Below are 26,043 nucleotides of genomic sequence, written 5' to 3'. Positions count from 1 at the left end.
GGATCGTGCCTGAAAACACCACCAGTAAAGGTACTGAAGTGAACTGTTGTGAGTGTGCCTGTTCTTCTCCTGACCCGGCTGGGTCCTCTCTGTCCTGCATCTCTCCTCCTTACGCTGCCCTGAGGCCCCGCTCCACCTGTGGGGAGCCGCACCAACTAAGCTGCCTGACGACCAGCCTCAGAGGACTGCAGCAGCGCTGGTGATCCTCACCAGACACCACGGGTGGCGTCACGAACATTTCCCTATCCCAAATAACCTTTCCCCCCTTTTTAAGAGCGACCCCAGGGTACGGGCCCAGGAGCCGGCCACCGCGGCATCCCCCAAAACTAACAGCAAGGCCCGGGCGCCGAGTCGTCCCCATCCCCTGGGCGCGTCATATGCAAACTGGGAGAATACTAAAAACACATATATCAAAGCCATGCAAGTATACAGCTGCTAAGCTCATAAAAGTAAAATACAATGTAGTTTTTATGTTCTGTCAACAGTATAATTATAGCTGTGAAATAGTAACTCAGACCTACGCCCAATGAGATTGTCTACAGACCCAGACTTGTCATATATATAGATGCAACAGAAATAGGCCCTGCGCACTCTGATACTGCAGTCATACTTCTTTTATTTGCCCCCAACTTCTTACTAACACACTCTGGCCTAGTTAGTAGGAAGTAAGAGACAGATGCCAATATGACTACAGCTGCACAGAGACTACATGGAGTTATAGACATAAAATAATCGATGATATTTAATTAGAGGGTTATTCCCATCTCTGCTCATCTCCAAGATCCTATCCCAATATGTAAAAGGCGTAATAATAATATTGGCAAATACCTCCAATTAGAAATGTAGTATTGTTCTTCTGATTCGCTACGTCGCTTACTCCATGTGCAGGCATTACGGAAGCTTAGGTATCCATGGTTACAACCACCTTGCATATAGTGACAGTTAGTTGCTATTTATATATATATATATATATATATATATATATATATATATATATATATATATATATACACCGCGTGCAGAATTATTAGGCAAATGCGTATTTTGATCACTTCGATACTTTTTATACATGTTGTCCTACTCCAAGCTGCATAGGCTTGAGAGCCAACTGCCAATTAAGTAAATCTGGTGATGTGCATCTCTGTAATGAGGAGGGGTGTTGACTAATGACATCAACACCGTATATAAGGTGTGCTTAATTATTAGGCAACGTCCTTTCCTTTGGCAAAATGGGTCAGAAGAGAGATTTGACGGGCTCTGAAAAGTCCAAAATTGTGTGATGTCTTGCAGAGGGATGCAGCAGTCTTGAAATTTCCAAACTTTTGAAGCGTGATCACCGAACAATCAAGCGTTTCATGGCAAATAGCCAACAGGGTCGCAAGAAGCGTGTTGGCCAAAAAAGGCGCAAAATAACTGCCCATGAATTGAGGAAAATCAAGCGTGAAGCTGCCAAGATGCCATTCGCCACCAGTTTTGCCATATTTCAGAGCTGCAACGCTACTGGAGTATCAAAAAGCACAAGGTGTGCGATACTCAGGGACATGGCCAAGGTAAGGAAGGCTGAAAAACGACCACCTTTGAACAAGAAACATAAGATAAAACGTCAAGAATGGGCCAAGAAGTATCTTAAGACTGATTTTTCAAAGGTTTTATGGACTGATGAAATGAGAGTGACTCTTGATGGGCCAGATGGATGGGCCAGAGGCTGGATCAGTAAAGGGCAGAGAGCTCCACTCCGACTCAGACACCAGTAAGGTGGAGGTGGGGTACTGTTTTGGGCTGGTATCATCAAAGATGAACTTGTGGGACCTTTTCGAGTTGAGGATGGAGTGAAGCTCAACTTCCAGACCTACTGCCAGTTTCTGGAAGACAACATCTTCAAGCAGTGGTACAGGAAGAAGTCGGTATCGTTCAAGAAAAACATGATTTTCATGCAGGACAATGCTCCATCACATGCATCCAACTACTCCACAGCGTGGCTAGCCAGTAAAGGTCTAAAAGAAGAAAAAATAATGACATGGCCCCCTTGTTCACCTGATCTGAACCCCATAGAGAACCTGTGGTCCATCATAAAATGTGAGATCTACAGGGAGGGAAAACAGTACACCTCTCGGAACAGTGTCTGGGAGGCTGTTGTGGCTGCTGCACGCAATGTTGATCGAAAACAGATCAAGCAACTGACAGAATCTATAGATGGAAGGCTGTTGCGTGTCATCATACAGAAAGATGGCTATATTCATCACAAATTTTTTTTGTTTTTGTATGTCAGAAATGTTTATTTCTAAATTTTGTGCACTGATATTGGTTAACCTGGTGAAAATAAACAAGTGAGATGGGATTATATTTGGTTTTTATTAAGTTGCCTAATAATTCTGCACAGTAATAGTTACCTGCACAAACAGATATCCTCCTAAGATAGCCAAATCTAAAAAAAAACACTCCAACTTCCAAAAATATTAAGTTTGGATATTTATGAGTCTTTTGGGTTGATTGAGAACATAGTTGTTGATCAATAATAAAAATAATCCTCTAAAATACAGCTTGCCTAATAATTCTGCACACAGTGTATATATATACATATGTATATATATATATATATATATATATATATATATATATATATACATATATATATATATATATATACACACTGCTCAGAAAATAAAGGGAACACTCAAATAACACATCCTAGATCTGAATGAATGAAATATTCTCATTGAATACTTTGTTCTGTACAAAGTTGAATGTGCTGACAACAAAGTCACACAAAAATCATCAATGGAAATCAAATTTATTAACCAATAGAGGCCTGGATTTGGAGTCACCCCCAAAATTAAAGTGGAAAAACACTACAGGCTGATCCAACTTTGATGTAATGTCCTTAAAACAAGTCAAAATGAGGCTCAGTATTGTGTGTGGCCTCCACGTGCCTGTATGACCTCCCTACAACGCCTGGGCATGCTCCTGATGAGGTTGCGGATGGACTCCTGTGGGATCTCCTCCCAGACCTGGACTAAAGCATCCGCCAACTCCTGGACAGTCTGTGGTGCAACGTGACGCTGGTGGATGGAGCGAGACATGATGTCCCAGATGTGCTCAATCGGATTCAGGTCAGGGGAATGGGCGAGCCAGTCCATAGCTTCAATGCCTTCATCTTTCAGGAACTGCTGATACACTCCAGCCACATGAGGATTTGGAATTGTCCTGCATTAGAAGGAACCCAGAGCCAACTGCACCAGCATATGGTCTCACAAGGGGTTTGAGGATCTCATCTCGGTACCTAATGGCAGTCAGACCACATCTCAGTACCAATGCTTTCTGGCTGATGTTTTGGTCACTTTTGAATGTTGGTTGTGCTTTCACACTTGTGGTAGCATGAGGCGGACTCTACAACCCACAGAAGTTGCTCTGGTAGTTCAGCTCATCCAGGATGGCACATCAATGCGAGCTGTGGCAAGAAGGTTTGCTGTGTCTGTCAGCGTAGTGTCCAGAGCCTGGAGGCGCTACCAGGAGACAGGCCAGTACACCAGGAGATGTGGAGGGGGCCCTAGGAGGGCAACAACCCAGCAGCAGGACCACTACCTCCGTCTTTGTGCAAGGAGGAACAGGAGAAGCACTGCCAGAGCCCTGTAAAATGACCTCCAGCAGGCCACAAATGTGCATGTGTCTGCACAACTGGTTAGAAACCGACTCCATGAGGGTGGTATGATGGCCCGACGTCCACGGATGGGTGTTGTGCTCACAGCCCAACACCGTGCAGGACGCTTGGCATTTGCCACAGAACACCAGGATTGGCAAAGTCGCCACTGGCGCCCTGTGCTCTTCACAGATGAAAGCAGGTTCACACTGAGCACATGTGACAGACGTGACAGAGTCTGGAGACGCCATGGAGAGCAATCTGCTGCCTGCAACATCCTTCAGCATGACTGGTTTGGCAGTGGGTCAGTAATGGTGTGGGGTGGCATTTCTGGTTGTTTAAGTGTTTCCTTTATATTTTTGAGCAGTGTATATATATATATATATATATATATATATATATATATATATATATTTATATTTAAAATACCCAACTGTCACTATATGATTGTTCATAACCATGGATACCTAAGGTCTTGCAGTGCCCTGCCCACAGGCGGAGCGGGCAGGGTTGATGAAAGGTATGCAGGTGAGAGGTGGCCCAGCCGGGCCAGGGGAGAATAACAGACACGCACACAGGAGGTTCGCTTCAGTACCTTTATTGGTGTAGACGGCAGGTACTGTCCAGGGTACTTGATAGGAAGGGTGCACTTCTGGGCTCTCCCCAGTGAGCGGGTATAAGGCCTCCTGATCTGTTTCTTCCTCTCTCTCTGAAGCTTCTGACCAGCCTGAAACTAGGCCTAGCTTCTGTACTCTTTCACTCTCCTCACCTGCATGCTTGGTGGTAAGAACTTTCTTCTGGCTACCACTATCCCTGGATGCTGGGGCCTTCGTGGTTCCTAGTTCTTTAAATGATTTTATATCAAAAAGGTCAACAAATATTCCTCCAACATAGATATATTACACACATAAACCACAGTTATATAAACTTGGTTTTAAAGGAAGATATACTAGAAATCCAATAAAATCATTATTTTTATTTCATCAATTTAAGAACATAATAAAAAACAAGTAAAAAGCAGGTAGCTTGAAAACTAAGCAAAGAAGACCATTCCAGATCAGCTTAAACACATGTAGCATTACTTATTCTCAGAGAAATATCTACAAAAATGCCAATATTGCACCAATCCCAAATAGTAAATAGCTATGACAACTATTATATCTAAATTGCATTACTCCCATAAATATAAAGTGCTAAAGATTAAAAATATAAATAGTATTATGCACAGTACATTCAGATATAGGGCAAAAAATATTTAGACAAGTGTCACTTCCTATATATAAATAAAATCATATTGAAGAAGCATATAGCGAAACGGCGTCGTCGGGGCAGTTCCTTTCTAAGGAGACCTCCAGGCATATACCAGTACAAACAATTCACGTGTAAGTATTATAGTATAATGGTTGTTTAAGTTCTGATGTCATTATATGCACCCATCATCCGTTCTCTAGTAATATCCAATGTTTACTTGAATCTTTGAAAAGTGCAACTCCTTTGCTATTATGCCATAGTATGAATCATAAGTGTATACTGAATATTTTTGCCTAGATATAGGGAGAGACACTTGTCTAAATATTTTTTTCGTCACTTTATATTTGGAATACACTGTATTTAACATTATTAATTTAGTTATTCGAGCACTTTATATTTATATATGATCATTGTATGATTTTATTTATATATAGGAAGTGACACTTGTCTAAATATTTTTTGCCCTATATCTGAATGTACTGTGCATAATACTATTTATATTTTTTATCTTTAGCACTTTATATTTATGGGAGTAATGCAATTTAGATATAATAGTTGTCATAGCTATTTACTATTTGGGATTGGTGCAATATTGGCATCTTTGTAGATATTTCTCTGAGAATAAGTAATGCTACATGTGTTTAAGATGATCTGGAAAGATCTTCTTTGATTAGTTTTCAAGGTACCTGCTTTTTACTTGTTTTTTATTATGTTCTTAAATTGATGAAATAAAAATAATGATTTTATTGGATTTGTAGTATATCTTCCTTTAAAACCAAGTTTATATTCTTTAAATGATTGTAGCTTCAGGTGGACCAGGGGTCTAGAATCCTCCTGGTATACCGGTTGTCCCTACTGGGCGTAGAGGACCCTGTAGGCGCGGACCCGGTGTCCGGCTTTTATTCTGGGGTGAGCCTAAGATGCTCCTCTGCCCCCATAACTCCTCTCACTCTTCTCCTTGCCTCCGGCCCCGCTCTAGGCCCCAAGGCTTCAGCACGTGCTTTAGGCCCTGGCTGGCCCTCAGCACAGCAGCTCACATGCTGCTTCTTTACTGATCTCTGTGCCAGCACACACTCTCACTACCTAACTCCACCCTCCAGTATATATATCCCTAACAGGGCTCCCTCTGGTGGTATGAGGTGGAAGGGTGGAGGTGTCTGTTATGTAATGAGGGCATCTGGTGGAGAAGTCCGTCCATGCACCCTTTTGGGTTCTGTGGTACCTGTAGTAGCGGGGTGCCACGTTGACTTCTCTTGGTCTGCGAACAATGATTGTTTGCTAAATATGCTGATTAACCAGTGTGTGGACCCTGTGGCTTGGTGACTCGCAGAGCAGAGGAGTAAAAGTTATGCAAATTGATTAAATGCTCAAACAATGAGACATGAGCCCTTCACCTTCCCACCTGACCTGTGAATGATGACCTGAGTCACAGATGTGTGCAAGACTATCAGAGAGATTCTTCAGGACTGCAGCTTGGTAGCATAGCTCCATCCTGAGGGACACAGATTTAGATGTCAGCCTAAGGGAACACTGCCCTGGCTGGAAGGATACAGATCTGCTCCATTGACCATCACTGACCCTATGGAGACATTTGGGGAAACCAGAATTGTGACCTTTCAGTCACCTGGTCTCATGGATATGTTCTGAGATGCCAGGATGGGACCATCTGGTCACCTGATCCCATGGATACGTTTGGGGAAAGCCAGGATTGTGACCCTCTGGTCACCTGGTCCCATGCATATGTTTGGATTAGCCAGGTTGGGACCATCCGGTCACCTGGAACCAATGAATACACCTGGAGAAATCCAGGTTGTGACCTGGATCCATTGATATGTTAGGAGAAGCCAGGGTGGGATCTTCAGATCTCCTGGCCACGTACCTCAATGGATTGTCAGCTTCCTAAGCTTGCCACTACCTCCTCTCTGTGAATGCCCGCCAAAAGCGGGGGGGCCACTGGTTGAGTTAGTTGGCCCTGGAAGTCCCAAAGTCGCAGTTGCTCTATTCCCGGCGGGCCAGCGAAAGGGTGAGACTGTAATTTTGCACTATCTTGAGTATTTGCTGGGACTATTCCATATGTTATTGTCTATTTGGTAGTTCAATAAAGTATTGCCACACAGTTTAACCCTCACACTGTGTTGTCTGAGTAATATTATGCCCATGAAAGACCCTGTGTCTTCACACTAACATTTTTATTATTATTATTACACCTACTACATATTGGGATAGGATCATGGAGATGGGAATACCCCTTTAAGGTTCTGCCCACCAGAGGTGGATTTACGAAAACAGCAGAGTGCAGCTGGGCTACGCTGATTACATAACTTTCATGAATGAATTAGAGTAACAGAAACAGCATAGCAAAGCGAGCAGCACTGTTGGTGTAACTCATGAGTTGCAGAAGCATAGTTTCCATAATTCCCATTCATTTTTATGGGATTTACGCAAGCAACCTATTGCACATGTGCATGGCTGTTGTAGTAACCTCACCTCTGGAGGCCAGGATCTAGAATCAGTTGTCCCTGCTTCAGGTATGAAAATCAGAGATGGGAATAACTTTTTAAAACTATTTGCAATGATGCTTAACCCCTTCACGACATGTGCCGTATACGCACGGCGTTGTGAGAGCTGCATTCCCGCAAACTGCCATAGATATACTTCTCGATCGCGCGGGCTCCCGCTGAGCGCCGCCGCGATCCAGTGCAGGTGTCAGCTCTATATGAGAGCTGACAGCCTGCAGCAACGCCCACGATCAGTGCTAGCACCGATCATGGACGTTTAACCCCTCTGATGCCTCTGTCAATAGTGACAGTGACATCAAGGGGCATCGCAGAGGTAGTGAGCTCTCTGTCTGCTCCCATCGGCACAACACAAGATGGCCTTCAGGGTCCTTCAGCTCAGAGCAGGAGCGGACACACCTCCTCCCTGCCTGTCCGACGCTGCTCTGATGCCCTGCAGTGCAGAAGCATTGCAGAGTATCAGATCAGCGATCTGTCAGTGTAGAGATGATGTCCCATAGTGGGACAATGAAAAAAAAATTCTTAAAAATTGTAAAAATATTTAAAAAAAATCCCAAAATAAAGAACAAAAAAAAGCAAAAAATATTATTCCAATAAGTACATTTATTTATGTAAAAAAATAAATAAATAAAATAAAAAAAAGTACACATATGTGGTATCTCCACATCCAGAACGACTTGACCTATAAAACTTTCCCACTAGTTAACCCCTTCAGTGAGCACCGTGAAAAAAAAAAGAGGCAAAAAAACTATGCTTTATCATCATACTGCCGAACAAAAAGTACAATAAAACGTGATCAAAAAGACAAATGTAAATAAAAATGGTACCGCTGAAAACATCATTTTGTCCCGCAAAAAACAAGCAGCCATTCAGCTCCGTCACCAGAAAAATAAAAAAATGACAGCTCTCAGAATAAAGAGATGCAAAAATGTATTATTTTTTCTATAAAATAGTTTTATTGTGTAAAAACGTCAAAACATAAAAAAATTATATAAGTCTTGTATCGCTGTAATTATACTGACCCGAAGAATTAATCTGCCTTATCAATTTTACCACACGCAGAATGGCATAAGAAAAAAAAAATTCCTGTATTGCTGGTTTTTGTTCATTCTGCCTTGCAAAAATCAAAATACAAAGTGATCAAAAAATGTCATGTGCCCAAAAATGGTACCAATAAAAATGTAAACTTGTTTCGAAATAAACAAGCACTCACATGACTCTCTCGGCTGAAATATGGAAAAATTATTGCTGTCTAAATATGGCGAACATAAAAACCCGATATAAATCTGGTATCACTGTAATCGCACCGACCCGAAGAATAAAAAGTCGTCTAATCACTTATACCGCACGAGGAAAGGCGTAAAAAATAAATAAAAATAATTCTTTACCTGCTGTTGATTTGTTCATTCTCCCTCCCAAAGATCGCAGTAAGGCTCGACTCACATTTATCCTGTGCTCTACGCTGAGCGATTACACCGGGGTTTGGGTGTAAATCTCTGAAACACGTGATTCAGATGGAACCCCCGGCGGAAGATTCCCTATAGTGAGGCAGATAGAGGCACTGTGGACACCATAGGACCAGTGATCCAGCGGTGTCTGTCTTTTTAGGCATGCATAAAAACGCGGCCTCCACAATTTTGTGCACCTATGAAAAGAAGGACACTGCTGAACAGAGGTCAGGTGGAGTTCAGAGTAACTCTGCTGCCTCATTATAGTGAATGGATCCATCGGGGGTTTCATCTGAATCACATCACTTGGAGAGTTAGAAACCACAAAGTAAGTGCTCAGCGTAGAGCTCTGGATAAATGTGATCCTAAATGTTATGTAAAATGTTCCCAATAAAAGCTTCAACTCAATCCACAAAAAAGCCCCCACTCAGATCCGTCATCTGTTAATGGAAATATAGAGGGCTTCCACATTACTGGTAGTACAAAAATCCAGAAAAGTAAAATGGCTCATCGCCCCATAAAAGAAATTCTGCACTCCCAAATCCAAATGCCCACCTCCCTTCTGAGTCCCAGTGTGCCTAAACCACAACGTACTGGTCACTACAACATACTGGTCACTACAATGGCAGTTTGTAATTTTCATTCTGCAACATCCAATGCTGCTTGTTTCTGCAAAACACCCATGGAGCAAAATCATCACTACACCTGTAGATAAATTCCCAAAAGGTTATAATTTCCAAAATGGGGTCACATGAGGGGAGATTCTGCTGTTCTAGCACTTAGGGGCTCTCTATATGGAGTCCGCAAACTATTCTAGGAGAGTCTGCGCTACAGGAGGCAAATGGCGCTCCATCCCTCCTGAGTCTCGCCAAGTGGCCAAGCAGTACTGTACAGCCACAAATTAGCAGAAATTGTGGGACAAATTTTGGTGCTATTTTTACCCATTTCCCAGTATGAAAATGTAAAATCTGGGGCTAAAACAAAATTTTGGTGGTAAAAATGTAATTCTTTTTTCTTCACTGCCCAATGGTATAAAATTCTGTGACCCACCTGTGGTGTCAATATGATCGCTGCACTCCTAGATGAATTCATTGAGAGGTGTAGTTTGTAAAGTGGGGTCACTTATGGGGGGTTCTGCTGGTCTGGCACCTCAAGGGCTCTACTAATGTGACGTGGCACCCTCAAACCAGTTCAGCAAAATCTGAACTCCAATATGGCGCTTCTTCCCTTAGGAGCTTTACACTGTGCCTCAAAAGTAGTTTTCGACCTCATATGGGGTATCGGTATACTCAGGAGAAATTTCGCAACAAATTTCAGGGTCCATTTTCTCTGTTACCCTTGTGAAAATGCAAAATTTGGTGCTAAAAAACATTTTTGTTGGAAATTTTTTTTTTTTTTTCACAGCTCAATGTTATAAACTTCTGTGAAGCATCTGGGGGCTCAAGGTGCTCACCACAAATCTAAATAAGTTCCCTGAGGGGTCTAGTTTCCAAAATGGTGCCACTTGTGGGGGGTTTCCGCTGTTTAGGCACATCAGGGGCTCCCCAAACGCAACATGGCGTCCGTTAATTATTCAAGCTAATTTTAAATTCAAAAAGTCAAATGGTGCTCCTTCCCTTCCGAGCCCTGCCATGCACCCAAACAGTGGTTTTCCTCCATATATGGGGTATCGGCTTACTCAGGAGAAATTGCACAACAAATGGTATGGGGCAATTTCTCCTGTTACTCTTATGAAAATGCAAAATTGGGTGCTGAAAAACATTTTTGTGGGAAAAATGGGAAAATTTTATTTTTACGGCTCAATGTTATAAACTTCTGTGAAGCACCTGGGGGTTCAATGTGCTCACCACACATCTAGATAAGTTCCTTAAGGGGTCTAGTTTCCAAAATGGTATCACTTGTGGGGGGTTTCCACTGTTTAGGCACATCAGGGGCTCCCCAAACGTGACATGGCATCCACTAATTATTCAAGCAAATTTTACATTCAAAAAGTCAAATGGAGCTCCTTCCCTTCCAAGCCCAAACAGTAGTTTTCCTCCACATATTGGCTATCAGCGTATTCAAGAGAAATTGCACAACAAATTGTATGATGCAATTTTTCTTGTTACCCTTATGAAAATGCAAAAAATTTGGGGTCCATTTTCTCCTGCTACTCTTGTTAAAGTAAAAAAATTGGGTCTAAAGGAAAATTTGTGTTAAAAAAGTTAAATGTTTATCTTTTCCTTCCACGTTCCATTAATTCCTGTGAAGCACCTGAAGGGTTAATAAACTTATTGAATGTGGTTTTAAGGACTGTGAGGGGTGCAGTTTTTAGAATGGTGTCACTTTTGGGTATTTTCTGTCATACAGACCCCTCAAAGTCACTTCAAATGTGATGTGGTCCCTAAAAAAATGTTTTTTTTAAATTTTGTTGTAAAAATGAGAAATCGTTGGTCAACTTTTAACCCTTCTCACTTCTTAACAAAAAGAAATTATGTTTCAAAAATTGTGCTGATGTAAAGTAGACATGTGGGAAATGTTATTGATTAACTATTTTGTGTGACATATCGCTCTTATTTAAGGACATGAAAATTAAAAGTTTGAAAATTGCCAAATTTCCAATTTTTTCACAAATAAACGTAAGTCATATCAAAGAAATGTTACCACTTTCATGAAGTACAATATATCACGAAAGAACAGTCTTAGAATCAGTGGGATGCGTTGAAGTGTTCCAGAGTTATTACCTCATAAAGTGGCACTGGTCAGAATTTAAAAAATTGGTCTGGTCAGGAAGGTGAAAATAGGCTTCGGGGTGAAAGGGTTAAATAGGTTGTCCACTACTTTTACATCAATGTCTGATCAACCATGGTTTGACACTTGGCACCCCGCCGATCAGCTGTTATCAGTGGCGGCTGCCAGCCAGAAGTACTTACTTGCCGAGCTTGGCCGGGGCTTGGTATTGCACATTGCTTTGAATAGGAGACAGATGTACAGTACCCCGCAGCAGCCACTACAAGTAGATGGCCAAGCTCGGCAAGTAAGTAATTCTGGCTGGCAGCCGCTGCCGCCGCCACCAATGGCGGCTAATCAGCGAGCGTCCTAGGTGTCGGACCCCAGCCGATCAGACATTGATGCCCTATTCCACGGATAGTACATCAATGTAAAAGTAGTGGACAACCTGTTTAACTTATTAATGGCATGTAGAAAAAATGGTATAATCCTTGGTGACCACATCTTGCCTTTTAACACCACATCCAAGACCCCAAGATTGGCCCAAAACACCCACGTTTGTTGCAAATTAACATCGACTATGCTCCTTTAGCGAAAAGGTTTATGAATTGTCCTAAGAAAATCTGCACTGAGGTGCTAAGAAGCCACATGGGCTTGGGCAGGGTGGTTAGATACCGAGCTACGGCAGGAGACTAAATCTTTACGCTCTGTGAAGGAAAGCTCAACTTTACATCTAACCCGTGAGTATATCTCCCTGCGTTCAGCACAACGGTGGATGTGATTTATTCTTTGTATGTACATTCCTCAATTTACAAAATCAAGTTGAGACAAAAACTACTTGAGCATAAGTGCTGAAACTGGTGGTGTCATTACTGCAACAGAACACCAACTAACCTCATTTTTAGCCCTGGCTTAAATCAGGCATGATCACAACATTACATGCCGCTTCATGCCAAGTACAGATGTGAGTCAGACGTCCTCTAATTGCCTGCGCCTCATTATCTGTGAGGTCATGATTGTTCAACTCTTCTATATGCCAATTAACATCTAATTTATGGAAATGCTTACAGTTACATATGTAATGTTCTCATCATTTGTTTTGGATATAACCATTGGTATTATAACAGTTAAGGCTTCATTCACACGTCCATGTTTAAACACGTACGTGAAAAAATGGTACCGGTGTCATCAGTGTTTTCCATCAGTGTGTCATCAGCGCTTTACACTTATGGATGAATAAATAAATAAAAGAGCAGCACGGTGGCTCAGTGGTTAGCACTGTTGCTTTGCCACGCTGGGATCCTAGGCTTAAATCCCACCTAGGACAACACCTGCAAGGAGTTTGTATGTTCTCCCCGTGTTTGTGTGGGTTTCCTCCAGGTTCTCCGGTTTCCTCCCACACCCAAAGACATAGTGATAGGGAATGTAGATTATGAGCCCCAATGGGGACAGTGATGATAATGTCTGTAAAGCGCTGTGGAATTAATGGCGCTATATAAGTGAATAAAATAAATAAAAATGAATAAATGACAAAGCTTCTCCTATACTTTGCAATGTTAAACACAGATGGCACATGGATGCTGTATGTGTCTTACACGGACCCGTAGACTTGTATATTGACCCTTTTCATCCAGGCTGCCAGAAAAAAAAAACACATGCCCACTATAATCTATGCTGCTGTTCACGTGTCTTTTTTTATGGCAGCCCGGATGAAAAGGGTCAATACTAGTTTATGGGTCCATATAAAACACGTAACCATTACAATCTATGCTGGGGTTCACATGTCTTTATTATCCACAGATACAACAAGTACCCATTATAATTATGTGCTGACGTTCACATGTCTGTGTATTTCACGGACCGTGTGACCATGCAAAACACAGGGAGACATGTCTGTTTTTTACCGACAGCATGAATGACAAGGGTCAATACAAGTCTGTGGGTCCGTGTTTAATATTGTAAATTATAGGGGAAGCTTTCTCATTTCTTTTCATCTCCATCTGTGAAAAACACTGATGACACACTGATAGTAAAAATGAACACAATGATGGCACACTGATGCACAATACTGATTACACCGGCGCCATTTTTACACATAGATGATTAAACACGGGCATTTGAAAGAGGCCTTAAAGTAGTTGTCCACAATTTGGACAACCCCTTCTCATACCCCATGCTTGGCCCTGAAAAAATAAAAAGCCTATATTTACCTCCAGTACCGGCGCGTTGCAGTGGTGTCGGCCCTAGCCGTCCTGGGGCTTTCGCACGCTTGTTATGACACGTGAGCCCGTTGCCCAATCAGCTCTGTCCCGCCTTCAGACAAATTGAACATCAAGAGGATGTCCAGGCTGCGGCGGCTCTCTCACTTCCTCTTGATGTTCGATTTGTCTGAAGGTGGGACAGAGCTGATTGGGCACCGGGCTCACGTGTCATAACAAGCCCCGGGAACGCGATTGTCGACACCACTGGAACGGCGCCAGCACGGGGGGTGAGTATAAGCTTTTTTATTTTAGCTCAAGAAGGGGTTGTCCTAGTAGTGGAAAACCCCTTTAAAGAGAGTCCATCAACACAACCAAGCACAGGAGCTCGTTGCACTCTTGGCGTCTCCAAACAGTTCAGCGCACCTTCCCACCTAATTATTTTCCATCTATTTCCACTATGAAATTCAAGCTAGTCTGTTACCAATTTCCACAATACACAATGCATAGATTATTAACCCCATCCCACACCTTACCGTTCATGTACGACAGATTATGGTGCATGTATATGAAGCGGACTCGAAGCACACTGACAGCGGATTTCTTTACCAACTGTATCAATGTAATCAGTATCACAGCTCCATTATAGCCCTGACGTTTCTTTACATGAAACAATTGTGCTGACAGGTTCTCTTTCAGTGATTAGATCCCAGGGGGGGGGCTATAAAACGTAAAAAAAATAAGTTAACAAAGTTTAATAAATATTTAACAAATGTAAAAGAAAATAAATGTTCAAAATACGCCCCTTTTCCTATTTCAATAAAAAAAAATCATATTCGGTTTTGCTGCATCTGTAAATGTTGTAAAGGGAAAGGAAAAGAAATGTAGGTTTTTGTGGTCATCATTCCTACTGAATAATTAATTAATAAAAAACGATCAAGACAAGACCTCAAACAACTCCACGGAGAGAAAAATAAAATAAATGTAGTTCTTAAAATATGTCGACACATACCAAATTTTTTTTCACAAACTTATGAATTTTTTAAAAGCAAAAAAACAGGATAAATTTGTTATCATCCGAATCCCACTGACCTAAAGCTCCATGTTATCAAGTTATTTTTACTACACAATGAGTTTTGTAAAAAGCAAGACCCCAAAAAAATTAGCAGATTTGTAAGATTTTTTTTTACCATTTCATCCCATCTGGAATTTTTTCCCATTTTTCAGTATTTTATATATGCTAAAGTGAATTGTGTAGTTTAAAATTACAACTTGTCCTGCAAAAAAATAAAAGTTTTCATATGCTGACGGAAAAAGAAGTCACGAGAGGAAGAAATAAAAGTGCTAAAATGAATATTTGCCCTTAGTTGAAAGGGTTAACTAACTAGCTATCTTATACTTGATGAGGCTGGTTTACGTAATTTGAAATTTGAAGTCAGAATGACTGTATGATCCTTTATGGAAGTTATACTCAATCCTTCCCCACCTAGGTTGATTGGCAGCTCCTCAGTGTCCCTCCTCCCTGTTGAGATCTCACACTGCTCAGTACAAGCTGCTGGTGTCAGTTATGCTGGAGACTTTTACTCTTTAGCAGGACTCATAAAATGCTCAGTTTAATTTTGGGATTATACAGCCATTCTGACTTCGATTTTCAAACTAAGTACACCAGATCATCTTTATTACAATAGATGGAAGCGCTAAGGACAATCTAGAACAAAACTATTTAAGGTCATAGATTAGCCTCAATCATCAGATTTTTTTGTGAACTCGGCAGTCACACTGCCCATGCTCCAGGCTCCTGGAAATTGAATTATTAGCTTGACTGATCACTCACTATACATTGGAAGTGCTATATAAACCTCACAAACTGAAGAAAGCCAACCCAAATGATAAGAGGTGCGGGTCACAGGACTGACCACTGTCAAATTATCCTGGAAAGTTATAATCTATCATTGTCAATCAATAACTGGAATTTAACTAAAGTTAAGAGCAATGACTCCAATATTTCATTCTACGAATGTCGACTACTTTCTCGAGGGACAAGTCTTAGGTTTGCTTCTGCCAAAAGCCTGTCACAGCAGATTAATGACACATCAGCCTATAATCCAGCTCGGAGCCCATCCACTCTATAGCATTAGTATTGATAGGCACTTCCTGTAAGTAAACGGCAGCTCATCACTTAACTGGCAAAGTGTTTTTCAAGGAAACGTCAGAATGAGAAGTGAAGAACAGAAATGACTGTTGAAAATCTACAACCTGAAAGGGGAGATATAGTTGTGAAATATCAATAAAGCGGCAACACTTCATTCATATGCTGGGAATTCCTTTCCAAAGGTCAGCCTTGGACAATGGAATAATCTGCTGCGAAGACCCCCGCAGTATTAATGTGTGGGGGAATCTGAAAGCAAGCACTGCCCCTACAGTGCAAGAATTGCCCAGCTCCCAATCAAATCAGTGGACGGTCGATGTCATTCATGGACATGCAGGGTCTATCACATTTGGTGACTATATGGCTGGTCTCTATTTTATTTAATATATAAAAGTCTTGAATTGCGGACCCCCCCCCCCCCTATATTACATGGATATTAGTATTTTTTTTCTTCAGGAGCACACTCAGCTTCCTGCTTGCTTTGGGGGGAGGTTGGGCTTCTGCTTGAGTGACAGTTCAGTCTAGTAGCATAGTCACGCTGCAGGCTCAGATTGGGTGCTCCTGAAGCTCCTACATGAGGCAGCCGTGAAATGGGACTGAAGCTGGATGGGACCAGGAGATAACAGCGAGCTCCTGAGATTCTAGATGGCTGAACTACTACCAGCCCAGACCAGTAGTGGGGAAGCTTTGTATGTGCAGAATTACTTCCTATGAGATAGATTTTGCTTCCATAAGGAAATATCTGCATTCCAAAACATTGAAGTATAGAGAAAGATAAACTGTGCAGAGGAATGTAACAGATCCCCCTCAAGTCAGAATTCAATAAAACTAAACTCTTCAAAATGTTCAATAAAAAGAGGATTTTACATGACCCTCGGTAGGAGTCATCCAAGTATTTAAGGAGAGATCCTGAGAGCGCTCAACTTTCTCTAACAGAGTAATGATATTTCTGCTTAGATTACTGGCTAACTGATATTTAATGCTTACATGGTACCTAGATTTATATTTATATCAATATATATATATATATATATATATATATACAGTACAGACCAAAAGTTTGGACACACCTTCTCATTTAAAGATTTTTCTGTATTTTCATGACTATGAAAATTGTACATTCACACTGAAGGTATCAAAACTATGAATTAACACATGTGGAATTATATACTTAACAAAAAAGTGTGAAACAACTGATAATATGTCTTATATTCTAGGTTCTTCAAAGTAGCCACTTTTTGCTTTGATGACTGCTTTGCACACTCTTGGCATTCTCTTGATGAGCTGCAAGAGGTAGTCACCGGAAATGGTCTTCCAACAATCTTGAAGGAGTTCCCAGAGATACTTAGCACTTGTTGGCCCTTTTGACTTCACTCAGTGGTCCAGCTCACCCCAAACCATCTCGATTTGGTTCAGGTCTGGTGATTGTGGAGGCCAGGTCATCTGGCGTAGCACCCCATCACTCTTCTTGGTCAAATAGCCCTTACACAGCCTAGCGGTGTGTTTGGGATCATTGTCCTGTTGAAAAATAAATGATGGTCCAACTAAACGCAAACCGGATGGAATAGCATGCCGCTGCAAGATGCTGTGGTAGCCATGCTGGTTCAGTATGCCTTCAATTTTGAATAAATCCCCAACAGTGTCACCAGCAAAGCATCCCCACACCATCACACCTCCTCCTTCATGCTTCACGGTGGGAACCAGGCATGTAGAGTTCATCCGTTCACCTTTTCTGCATCGCACAAAGACACGGTGGTTGGAACCAAAGATCTCAAATTTGGACTCATCAGACCAAAGCACAGATTTCCACTGGTCTAATGTCCATTCCTTGTGTTCTTTAGCCCAAACAAGTCTCTTCTGCTTGTTGCCTGTCCTTAGCAGTGGTTTCCTAGCAGCTATTTTACCATGAAGGCCTGCTGCACAAAGTCCCCTCTTAACAGTTGTTGAAGAGATGTGTCTGCTGCTAGAACTCTGTGTGGCATTGACCTGGTCTCTAATCTGAGCTGCTGTTAACCTGCGATTTCTGAGGCTGGTGACTGGATAAACTTAACCTTAGAAGCAGAGGTGACTCTTGGTCTTCCTTTCCTGGGGCGGTCCTCATGTCAGCCAGTTTCTTTGTAGCGCTTGATGGTTTTTGCAACTGCACTTGGGGACACTTTCAAAGTTTTCCCAATTTTTCGCTCTGACTGACCTTCATTTCATAAAGTAATGATGGCCACTCGTTTTTCTTTACTTAGCTGCTTTTTTCTTGCCATAATACAAATTCTAACAGTCTATTTAGTAGGACTATCAGCTGTGTATCAACCAGACTTCTGAACCACACAACTGATGGTCCCAACCCCATTTATAAGGCAAGAAATCCCACTTATTAAACCTGACAGGGCACACCTGTGAAGTGAAAACCCTTTCCGGTGACTACCTCTTGAAGCTCATCAAGAGAATGCCAAGAGTGTGCAAAGCAGTCATCAAAGCAAAAGGTGGCTACTTTGAAGAACCTAGAATATAAGACATATTTTCAGTTGTTTCACACTTTTTTGTTAAGTATATAATTCCACATGTGTTAATTGATAGTTTTGATGCCTTCAATGTGAATCATGAAAATACATAAAAATCTTTAAATGAGAAGGTGTGTCCAAAACTTTGGTCTGTACTGTATATGTACACGTTTGAGCTGCAACATCACCATGTGCACAAACAGAACATGGACCGATAGACTTCACATTGAGCCCATGCACCGGTCTGTACTGAGCATTGAGCCCATACACCGGTCTGTGCTGAGCATTGAGCCCATACACCGGTCTGTACTGAGCATTGAGCCCATACACCGGTCTGTGCTGAGCATTGAGCGCATACACCAGTCTGTGCTGAACATTGAGCCCATACACCGGTCTGTGTTGAGCATTGAGCCCATACACCGGTCTGTGCTGAGCATTGAGACCATACACCAGTATGTGCTGAGCATTGAGACCATACACCGGTCTGTGCTGAGCATTGAGACCATACACCGGTCTGTGCTGAGCATTGAGCCCATACACCGGTCTGTGCTGAACATTGAGCCCATACACTGGTGTGTGCTGAACATTGAGCCCATACACTGGTCTGTGCTGAACATTGAGCCCATACACCGGTCTGTGCTGAACATTGAGCCTATACACCAGTCTCTGCTGAGCATTGAGCTCATACACAGGTCTGTGCTGAGCATTGAGCCCATACACCGGTCTGTGCTGAGCGTTGAGCCCATACACCGGTCTGTGCTGAGCGTTGAGCCTATACACCGGTCTGTGCTGAGCATTGAGCCCATACACCGGTCTGTGCTGTGCATTGAGCCCATACACCGGTCTGTGCTGAGCGTTGAGCCCATACACCGGTCTGTGCTGAGCGTTGAGCCTATACACCGGTCTGGGCTGAGCATTGAGCCCACACATCGGTCTGTCATGAGCATTGAGCCCATACACCGGTCTGTGACAAGCATTGAGCCCATACACCAGTCTGTGCTGAGCATTGAGACCATACACCGGTCTGTGCTGAGCATTGAGCCCATACACCGGTCTGTGCTGAGCATTGAGCCCATACACCGGTCTGTGCTGAGCATTGAGCCCATACACCGGTCTGTGCTGAGCATTGAGACCATACACCGGTCTGTGCTGAGCATTGAGACCATACACCTGTCTGTGCTGAGCATTGAGCCCGCACACCGGTCTGTGCTGAGCATTGAGCCCATACACCGGTCTGTGCTGAGCATTGAGACCATACACTGGTCTGTGCTGAACATTGAGCCTATACACCAGTCTCTGCTGAGCATTGAGCCCATACACTGGTCTGTGCTGAGCATTGAGCCCATACACCGGTCTGTGCTGAGCGTTGAGCCCATACACCGGTCTGTGCTGAGCATTGAGCCCATACACCGGTCTGTGCTGAGCATTGAGACCATACACCGGTCTGTGCTGAGCATTGAGACCATACACCTGTCTGTGCTGAGCATTGAGCCCGTACACCGGTCTGTGCTGAGCATTGAGACCATACACCGGTCTGTGCTGAGCATTGAGACCATACACCTGTCTGTGCTGAGCATTGAGCCCGTACACCGGTCTGTGCTGAGCATTGAGCCCATACACCGGTCTGTGCTGAGCATTGAGACCATACACTGGTCTGTGCTGAACATTGAGCCTATACACCAGTCTCTGCTGAGCATTGAGCCCATACACTGGTCTGTGCTGAGCATTGAGCCCATACACCGGTCTGTGCTGAGCGTTGAGCCCATACACCGGTCTGTGCTGAGCATTGAGCCCATACACCGGTCTGTGCTGAGCATTGAGACCATACACCGGTCTGTGCTGAGCATTGAGACCATACACCTGTCTGTGCTGAGCATTGAGCCCGTACACCGGTCTGTGCTGAGCATTGAGCCCATACACCGGTCTGTGCTGAGCATTGAGACCATACACTGGTCTGTGCTGAACATTGAGCCTATACACCAGTCTCTGCTGAGCATTGAGCCAATACACTGGTCTGTGCTGAGCATTGAGCCCATACACCGGTCTGTGCTGAGCGTTGAGCCCATACACCGGTCTGTGCTGAGCATTGAGACCATACACCAGTCTGTGCTGAGCATTGAGACCATTCACCAGTCTGTGCTGAGCATTGAGACCATACACCGGTCTGTGCTGAACATTGAGCCTATACACCAGTCTCTGCTGAGCATTGAGCCCATACACCGGTCTGTGCTGAGCATTGAGCCCATACACCGGTCTGTGCTGAACATTGAGCCTATACACAGGTCTCTGCTGAGCATTGAGCCCATACACCGGTCTGTGCTGAGGATTGAGCCCATACACCGGTCTGTGCTGGGCGTTGAGCCTATACACCGGTCTGTGCTGAGCGTTGAGCCCATACACCAGTCTGTGCTGAGTGTTGAGCCTATACACCGGTCTGTGCTGAGCATTGAGCCCATACATCGGTCTGTCATGAGCATTGAGCCCATACATCGGTCTGTCATGAGCATTGAGCCCATACACCGGTCTGTGCTGAGCATTGAGCCCATACACCGGTCTGTGCTGAGCATTGAGCCCATACACCGGTCTGTGCTGAGCGTTGAGCCCATACACCGGTCTGTGCTGACCATTGAGCCCATACACCGGTCTGTGTTGAGCGTTGAGCCCATACACCTGTCTGTGCTGAGCGTTGAGCCCATACACCGGTCTGTACTGAGCATTGAGCCCATACACTGGTCTGTGCTGAGCGCTGAGCCCATACACCGGTCTGTGCTGAGCATTGAGACCATACACCGGTCTGTGCTGAGCGTTGAGCCCATGCACCAGTCTGTGCTGAGCGTTGAACCCATACATCGGTCTGACATGAGCATTGAGCCCATACACCGGTCTGTGACTAGCATTGAGCCCATACACCGGTCTGTGCTGAGCATTGAGCCCATACACCGGTCTGTGCTGAGCATTGAGCCCATACACCGGTCTGTGCTGAGCGCTGAGCCCATACACCGGTCTGTGCTGAGCATTGAGCCCATACACCGGTCTGTGCTGAGCGCTGAGCCCATACACCGGTCTGTGCTGAGCATTGAGCCCATACACCGGTCTGTGCTGAGCGTTGAGCCCATACACCGGTCTGTACTGAGCGTTGAGCCCATACACTGGTCTGTGCTGAGCATTGAGCCCATACACTGGTCTGTGCTGAACATTGAGCCTATACACCAGTCTCTGCTGAGCATTGAGCCAATACACTGGTCTGTGCTGAGCATTGAGCCCATACACCGGTCTGTGCTGAGCGTTGAGCCCATACACCGGTCTGTGCTGAGCGTTGAGCCTATACAATGCTCAGCACCGGTCTGTGCTGAGCATTGAGACCATACACCAGTCTGTGCTGAGCATTGAGACCATACACCGGTCTGTGCTGAACATTGAGCCTATACACCAGTCTCTGCTGAGCATTGAGCCCATACACCGGTCTGTGCTGAGCATTGAGCCCATACACCGGTCTGTGCTGAACATTGAGCCTATACACAGGTCTCTGCTGAGCATTGAGCCCATACACTGGTCTGTGCTGAGGATTGAGCCCATACACCGGTCTGTGCTGGGCGTTGAGCCTATACACCGGTCTGTGCTGAGCGTTGAGCCCATACACCGGTCTGTGCTGAGTGTTGAGCCTATACACCGGTCTGTGCTGAGCATTGAGCCCATACATCGGTCTGTCATGAGCATTGAGCCCATACATCGGTCTGTGTTGAGCGTTGAGCCCATACACCGGTCTGTGCTGAGCATTGAGCCCATACACCGGTCTGTGCTGAGCGTTGAGCCCATACACCGGTCTGTACTGAGCGTTGAGCCCATACACTGGTCTGTGCTGAGCATTGAGCCCATACACCGGTCTGTGCTGAGCATTGAGCCCATACACTGGTCTGTGCTGAGCATTGAGCCCATACACCGGTCTGTGCTGAGCATTGAGCCCATACACCGGTCTGTGCTGAGCGCTGAGCCCATACACCGGTCTGTGCTGAGCATTGAGCCCATACACCGGTCTGTGCTGAGCATTGAGCCCATACACCGGTCTGTGCTGAGCATTGAGCCCATACACCGGTCTGTGCTGAGCATTGAGCCCATACACCGGTCTGTGCTGAGCATTGAGCCCATACACCGGTCTGTGCTGAGCATTGAGCCCATACACCGGTCTGTGCTGAGCATTGAGCCCATACACCGGTCTGTGCTGAGCGTTGAGCCCATACACCGGTCTGTGCTGAGCGTTGAGCCCATACACTGGTCTGTGCTGAGCATTGAGCCCATACACCGGTCTGTGCTGAGCATTGAGCCCATACACTGGTCTGTGCTGAGGATTGAGCCCATACACCGGTCTGTGCTGAGCATTGAGCCCATACACCGGTCTGTGCTGAGCATTGAGCCCATACACCGGTCTGTGCTGAACATTGAGCCTATACACCGGTCTGTGCTGAGCATTGAGCCCATACACCGGTCTGTGCTGAGCATTGAGCCCATACACCGGTCTGTGCTGGGCGTTGAGCCTATACACCGGTCTGTGCTGAGGATTGAGCCCATACACCGGTCTGTGCTGAGCGTTGAGCCCATACACTGGTCTGTGCTGAGCATTGAGCCTATACACCGGTCTGTGCTGAGCATTGAGCCCATACACTGGTCTGTGCTGAGGATTGAGCCCATACACCGGTCTGTGCTGAGCATTGAGACCATACACCGGTCTGTGCTGAGCATTGAGCCCATATACCGGTTTGTGCTGAGCATTGAGCCCATACACCGGTCTGTGCTGAGCATTGAGCCCATACACTGGTCTGTGCTGAGGATTGAGCCCATACACCGGTCTGTGCTGAGCATTGAGACCATACACCGGTCTGTGCTGAGCATTGAGCCCATATACCGGTTTGTGCTGAGCTCCTATCCTGAGACCCCCAATGATTGTTTAAAATAAAAAACACTCAGCAGGCAGAGGTGTTGAGCTTCTGCATGAGCGCTCCACTCCTGCCTGCAAAGCAACGCATTTCAGAGTGCTTTCTTTTTCAACCATCAGTGTGGCTTCTCAGAAAAAGATCCCCATTGATCTGAATGATATGTAGGTTATTGAAAAGACGTTTAAAAAAAAAAAGACAGGTAGTTTGCGTAACCTTGAATGGATATTCTTATCTTCTTAGCTGAGGGAATTTGCAAAATTGCTTGTAAAATTGGTGTCTGGAACTGCTGGAGCATGCTGTTAGCTCCCGGTCCCGGCAAGCTACAGTGATACTGCTCTTCCGAAGCTGCAGAGGCAAAGCTGCCTCATCTAGTAGCATCGGGAGCGCACAGTACTGACCAGCGGAGCAACCATAATGCTTGTCCGAACTGTCAATCAGGCAGGAACACACTCCCCCCCCAAGGAAGCAGGACGTCTGGAGGCAGGGAGCTGTGTGCTCTTGAACTGACATGATGGGAATAAACCTTTAGGCTAAGGCCACACAATAGTATGAAAAATATATCTGATTTTCATCCAGAAAAGTAGGACAATTTTTACGGCAGCAGCTATCGATCATTTACAAGACCATTTACAGTTTCCTATGTTACAGACGTGCAATATATCTGTAAAAATCGGATGCTATTATTTGGCTCCATATGGCATCTGATTTTTTTCAGAGAAAAATTGAGCATTTTTTTCACACACAGATTCAGTCAGTGAACAAAATCTTTCACCAGTATTGCCTCATTGAATAACATTGGTCCGAGTGATATCCATTTTTTTAACAGACACCACTCAGACCGAAAATACGGTCGGGTGAACAAACCCTTAAAGAAGGTCAGATGATTTATGCCTATCAAACTAAGACATTTTTATGGGGCAGCATGGGTAAGGTAGATTGGGACCCCCACTGGGGACATGGGCTGGTGTGAATGGTGACAGTCTCTGTACAGTGCTGTGGAATATGGAACCAAAGGTGTAACAATTATAAAGACTTTTATTAAAGGGTTACTCCAATCGCTCCATTCACACTCCTCCTATCTGAGGTTGTGCGACCCAGTGGTCTGTTACAACCAATCTAGTCATTCTTAACTTTTGAGTGAATCATTAATCATTTTTTTGGCTGAAGGCCATGTTCACACCTTCAGTATTGGGTCAGTATTTTACATCAGTATTTGTAAGCCAAAATCAGGAGTGGGTAAAAAAAATGCAGAAGTGGTGACGTGTTTCTATGATCTATTCCACTCCCGGTTTTGGCTTACAAATACTGATGCAAAATACGGACCCAATACTGAACATGTGAACGCGGCCTTAGTCTGAGCTTCTCTTGACGTCCCATCAATGAGCTCTCACCACAAGTTTTCATGCAGATAGGGAGGATCTAGAGCAGCACTGCAGTTACACTATGGAAGCTCAGATACTGGATGCTATATGCCGTATCTAGACTGCGGGAGGATGAAAAGTATTACAGGAGGAGGTCAGAGGTGTACTTACTTTCCAGCAATGTGTACAGAAGAGAGGCTGCCTGCTGAAGACTGTAATACTTCTCCATTTCCACCTCTGATATCCTGACGGTCTCTAGGGATGCCATGTCCATCCTAGGTCAATGAGGAAGAAGAGTGGTCCCAGGCTGGGCAGGGTCAGCGCAGATGTGGCCCCATGTCATACTGCAATGTCTCATGGATGGGCCCCTGAAGTAATGTGCGGTGACTGGGATTTGTGGTAGAAATCCTAGTACAACTTTCCAGGGAGACCACTTGTAGTACCTGACCCCAAATTAAAAAATCAAGTGAGCCTCAACAAGGGCCACACACCAGTGATGGGCATCCAACACGCCGGCTCTCGGTGCATCACATCCACTAAGGTGCAGTGAGACTGCAGATCTGTCAGTGCCTGCTAGAAAAAAGATAGGAATCCTCGGTGCCAACCAGACGTTCTCCCACCATCAAAAAAAAAAAGCCCAGTGTTCAAAGACCCTGCACGTACGCCCGGTCCGGAGGCTCTCCGGGAATGACTGTAACAGCAGCAGCTATTTGAGTCCCCGGGAGTTGATCACATCAGTGTTAATGATAGCTGTGTGCAGCCAGAGCTCAAGTTCACTCCTCCCTCCCTGTAGTTTTTCCTGCCCAGAACCTACAATAATTGCTGCTAACTTCCCCGTCACATCCAATCAGCTGGGCCCCTGGCACTATAAACAGGGATAATGCACACACCACAGGGCTGCGTTACATATAAAGTCAGGAATGTGACACCGCGCAATGACGACGGCGCTGCTTCACCGTCTTCCTGCATTATACATATACACCGGGGCTCAGCTGCACATTCTTAAAGGGAGAAGAATTCAATATTTGTCATCAGTTTACATGAACCAACCAACGGATAAATGTGACGATACGGCTAAGATCACACGAGCGTGCAAAAAAAATCATTAGGCGATTCTTTATCTGCGTCGTCGTCCGTTTTTATACATCGGCGGTTGTTATCACTGACAACAAAAATGCAGCTTCTTATGTTAAGAACTGCAATGCATCCTTGCAAAACGGATGATCCGTATGTGATCCGACTTTTTTTTATTTTGAATGGATGAGTGTCATCCAAAATACGGAAGAGACTGGCGCACGCGGCGGTAATTTTTCACTCGGATATTCTGCAGGCCAGCTGAATAACATTT

The 26,043-nt window shown here is 44.4% G+C and overlaps 1 protein-coding gene across 5 annotated transcripts in view; it reads right to left on the bottom strand.

Annotated features, from left to right (window-relative positions):
- MCF2 (MCF.2 cell line derived transforming sequence) overlaps positions 1-25,552 on the bottom strand; it is a 487,909-nt gene extending 462,357 nt beyond the window's left edge. For 2 of the 5 annotated variants that reach the window (XM_073641247.1, XM_073641248.1), the window contains exon 1: positions 24,867-25,552. In XM_073641247.1, the coding sequence (XP_073497348.1) occupies positions 24,867-24,969 (103 nt within the window). In that variant the 5' untranslated portion in view covers positions 24,970-25,552. Of the gene's footprint in view, positions 1-14,295; positions 14,318-24,866 lie in introns of those variants that run through there. The other 3 variants (XM_073641251.1, XM_073641250.1, XM_073641249.1) reach the window with 2 other exon arrangements.
- Positions 25,553-26,043: the final 491 nt, after the last annotated feature.

Source organism: Phyllobates terribilis, unplaced genomic scaffold (genome assembly GCF_046119375.1).
Source record: "Phyllobates terribilis strain yellow unplaced genomic scaffold, ASM4611937v1 Scaffold_7__3_contigs__length_470593459, whole genome shotgun sequence".
NCBI lineage: Eukaryota > Metazoa > Chordata > Amphibia > Anura > Dendrobatidae > Phyllobates > Phyllobates terribilis.
Note: the sequence above shows the minus strand (reverse complement) of the source record. Positions and strands in the feature narration are given on the sequence as shown.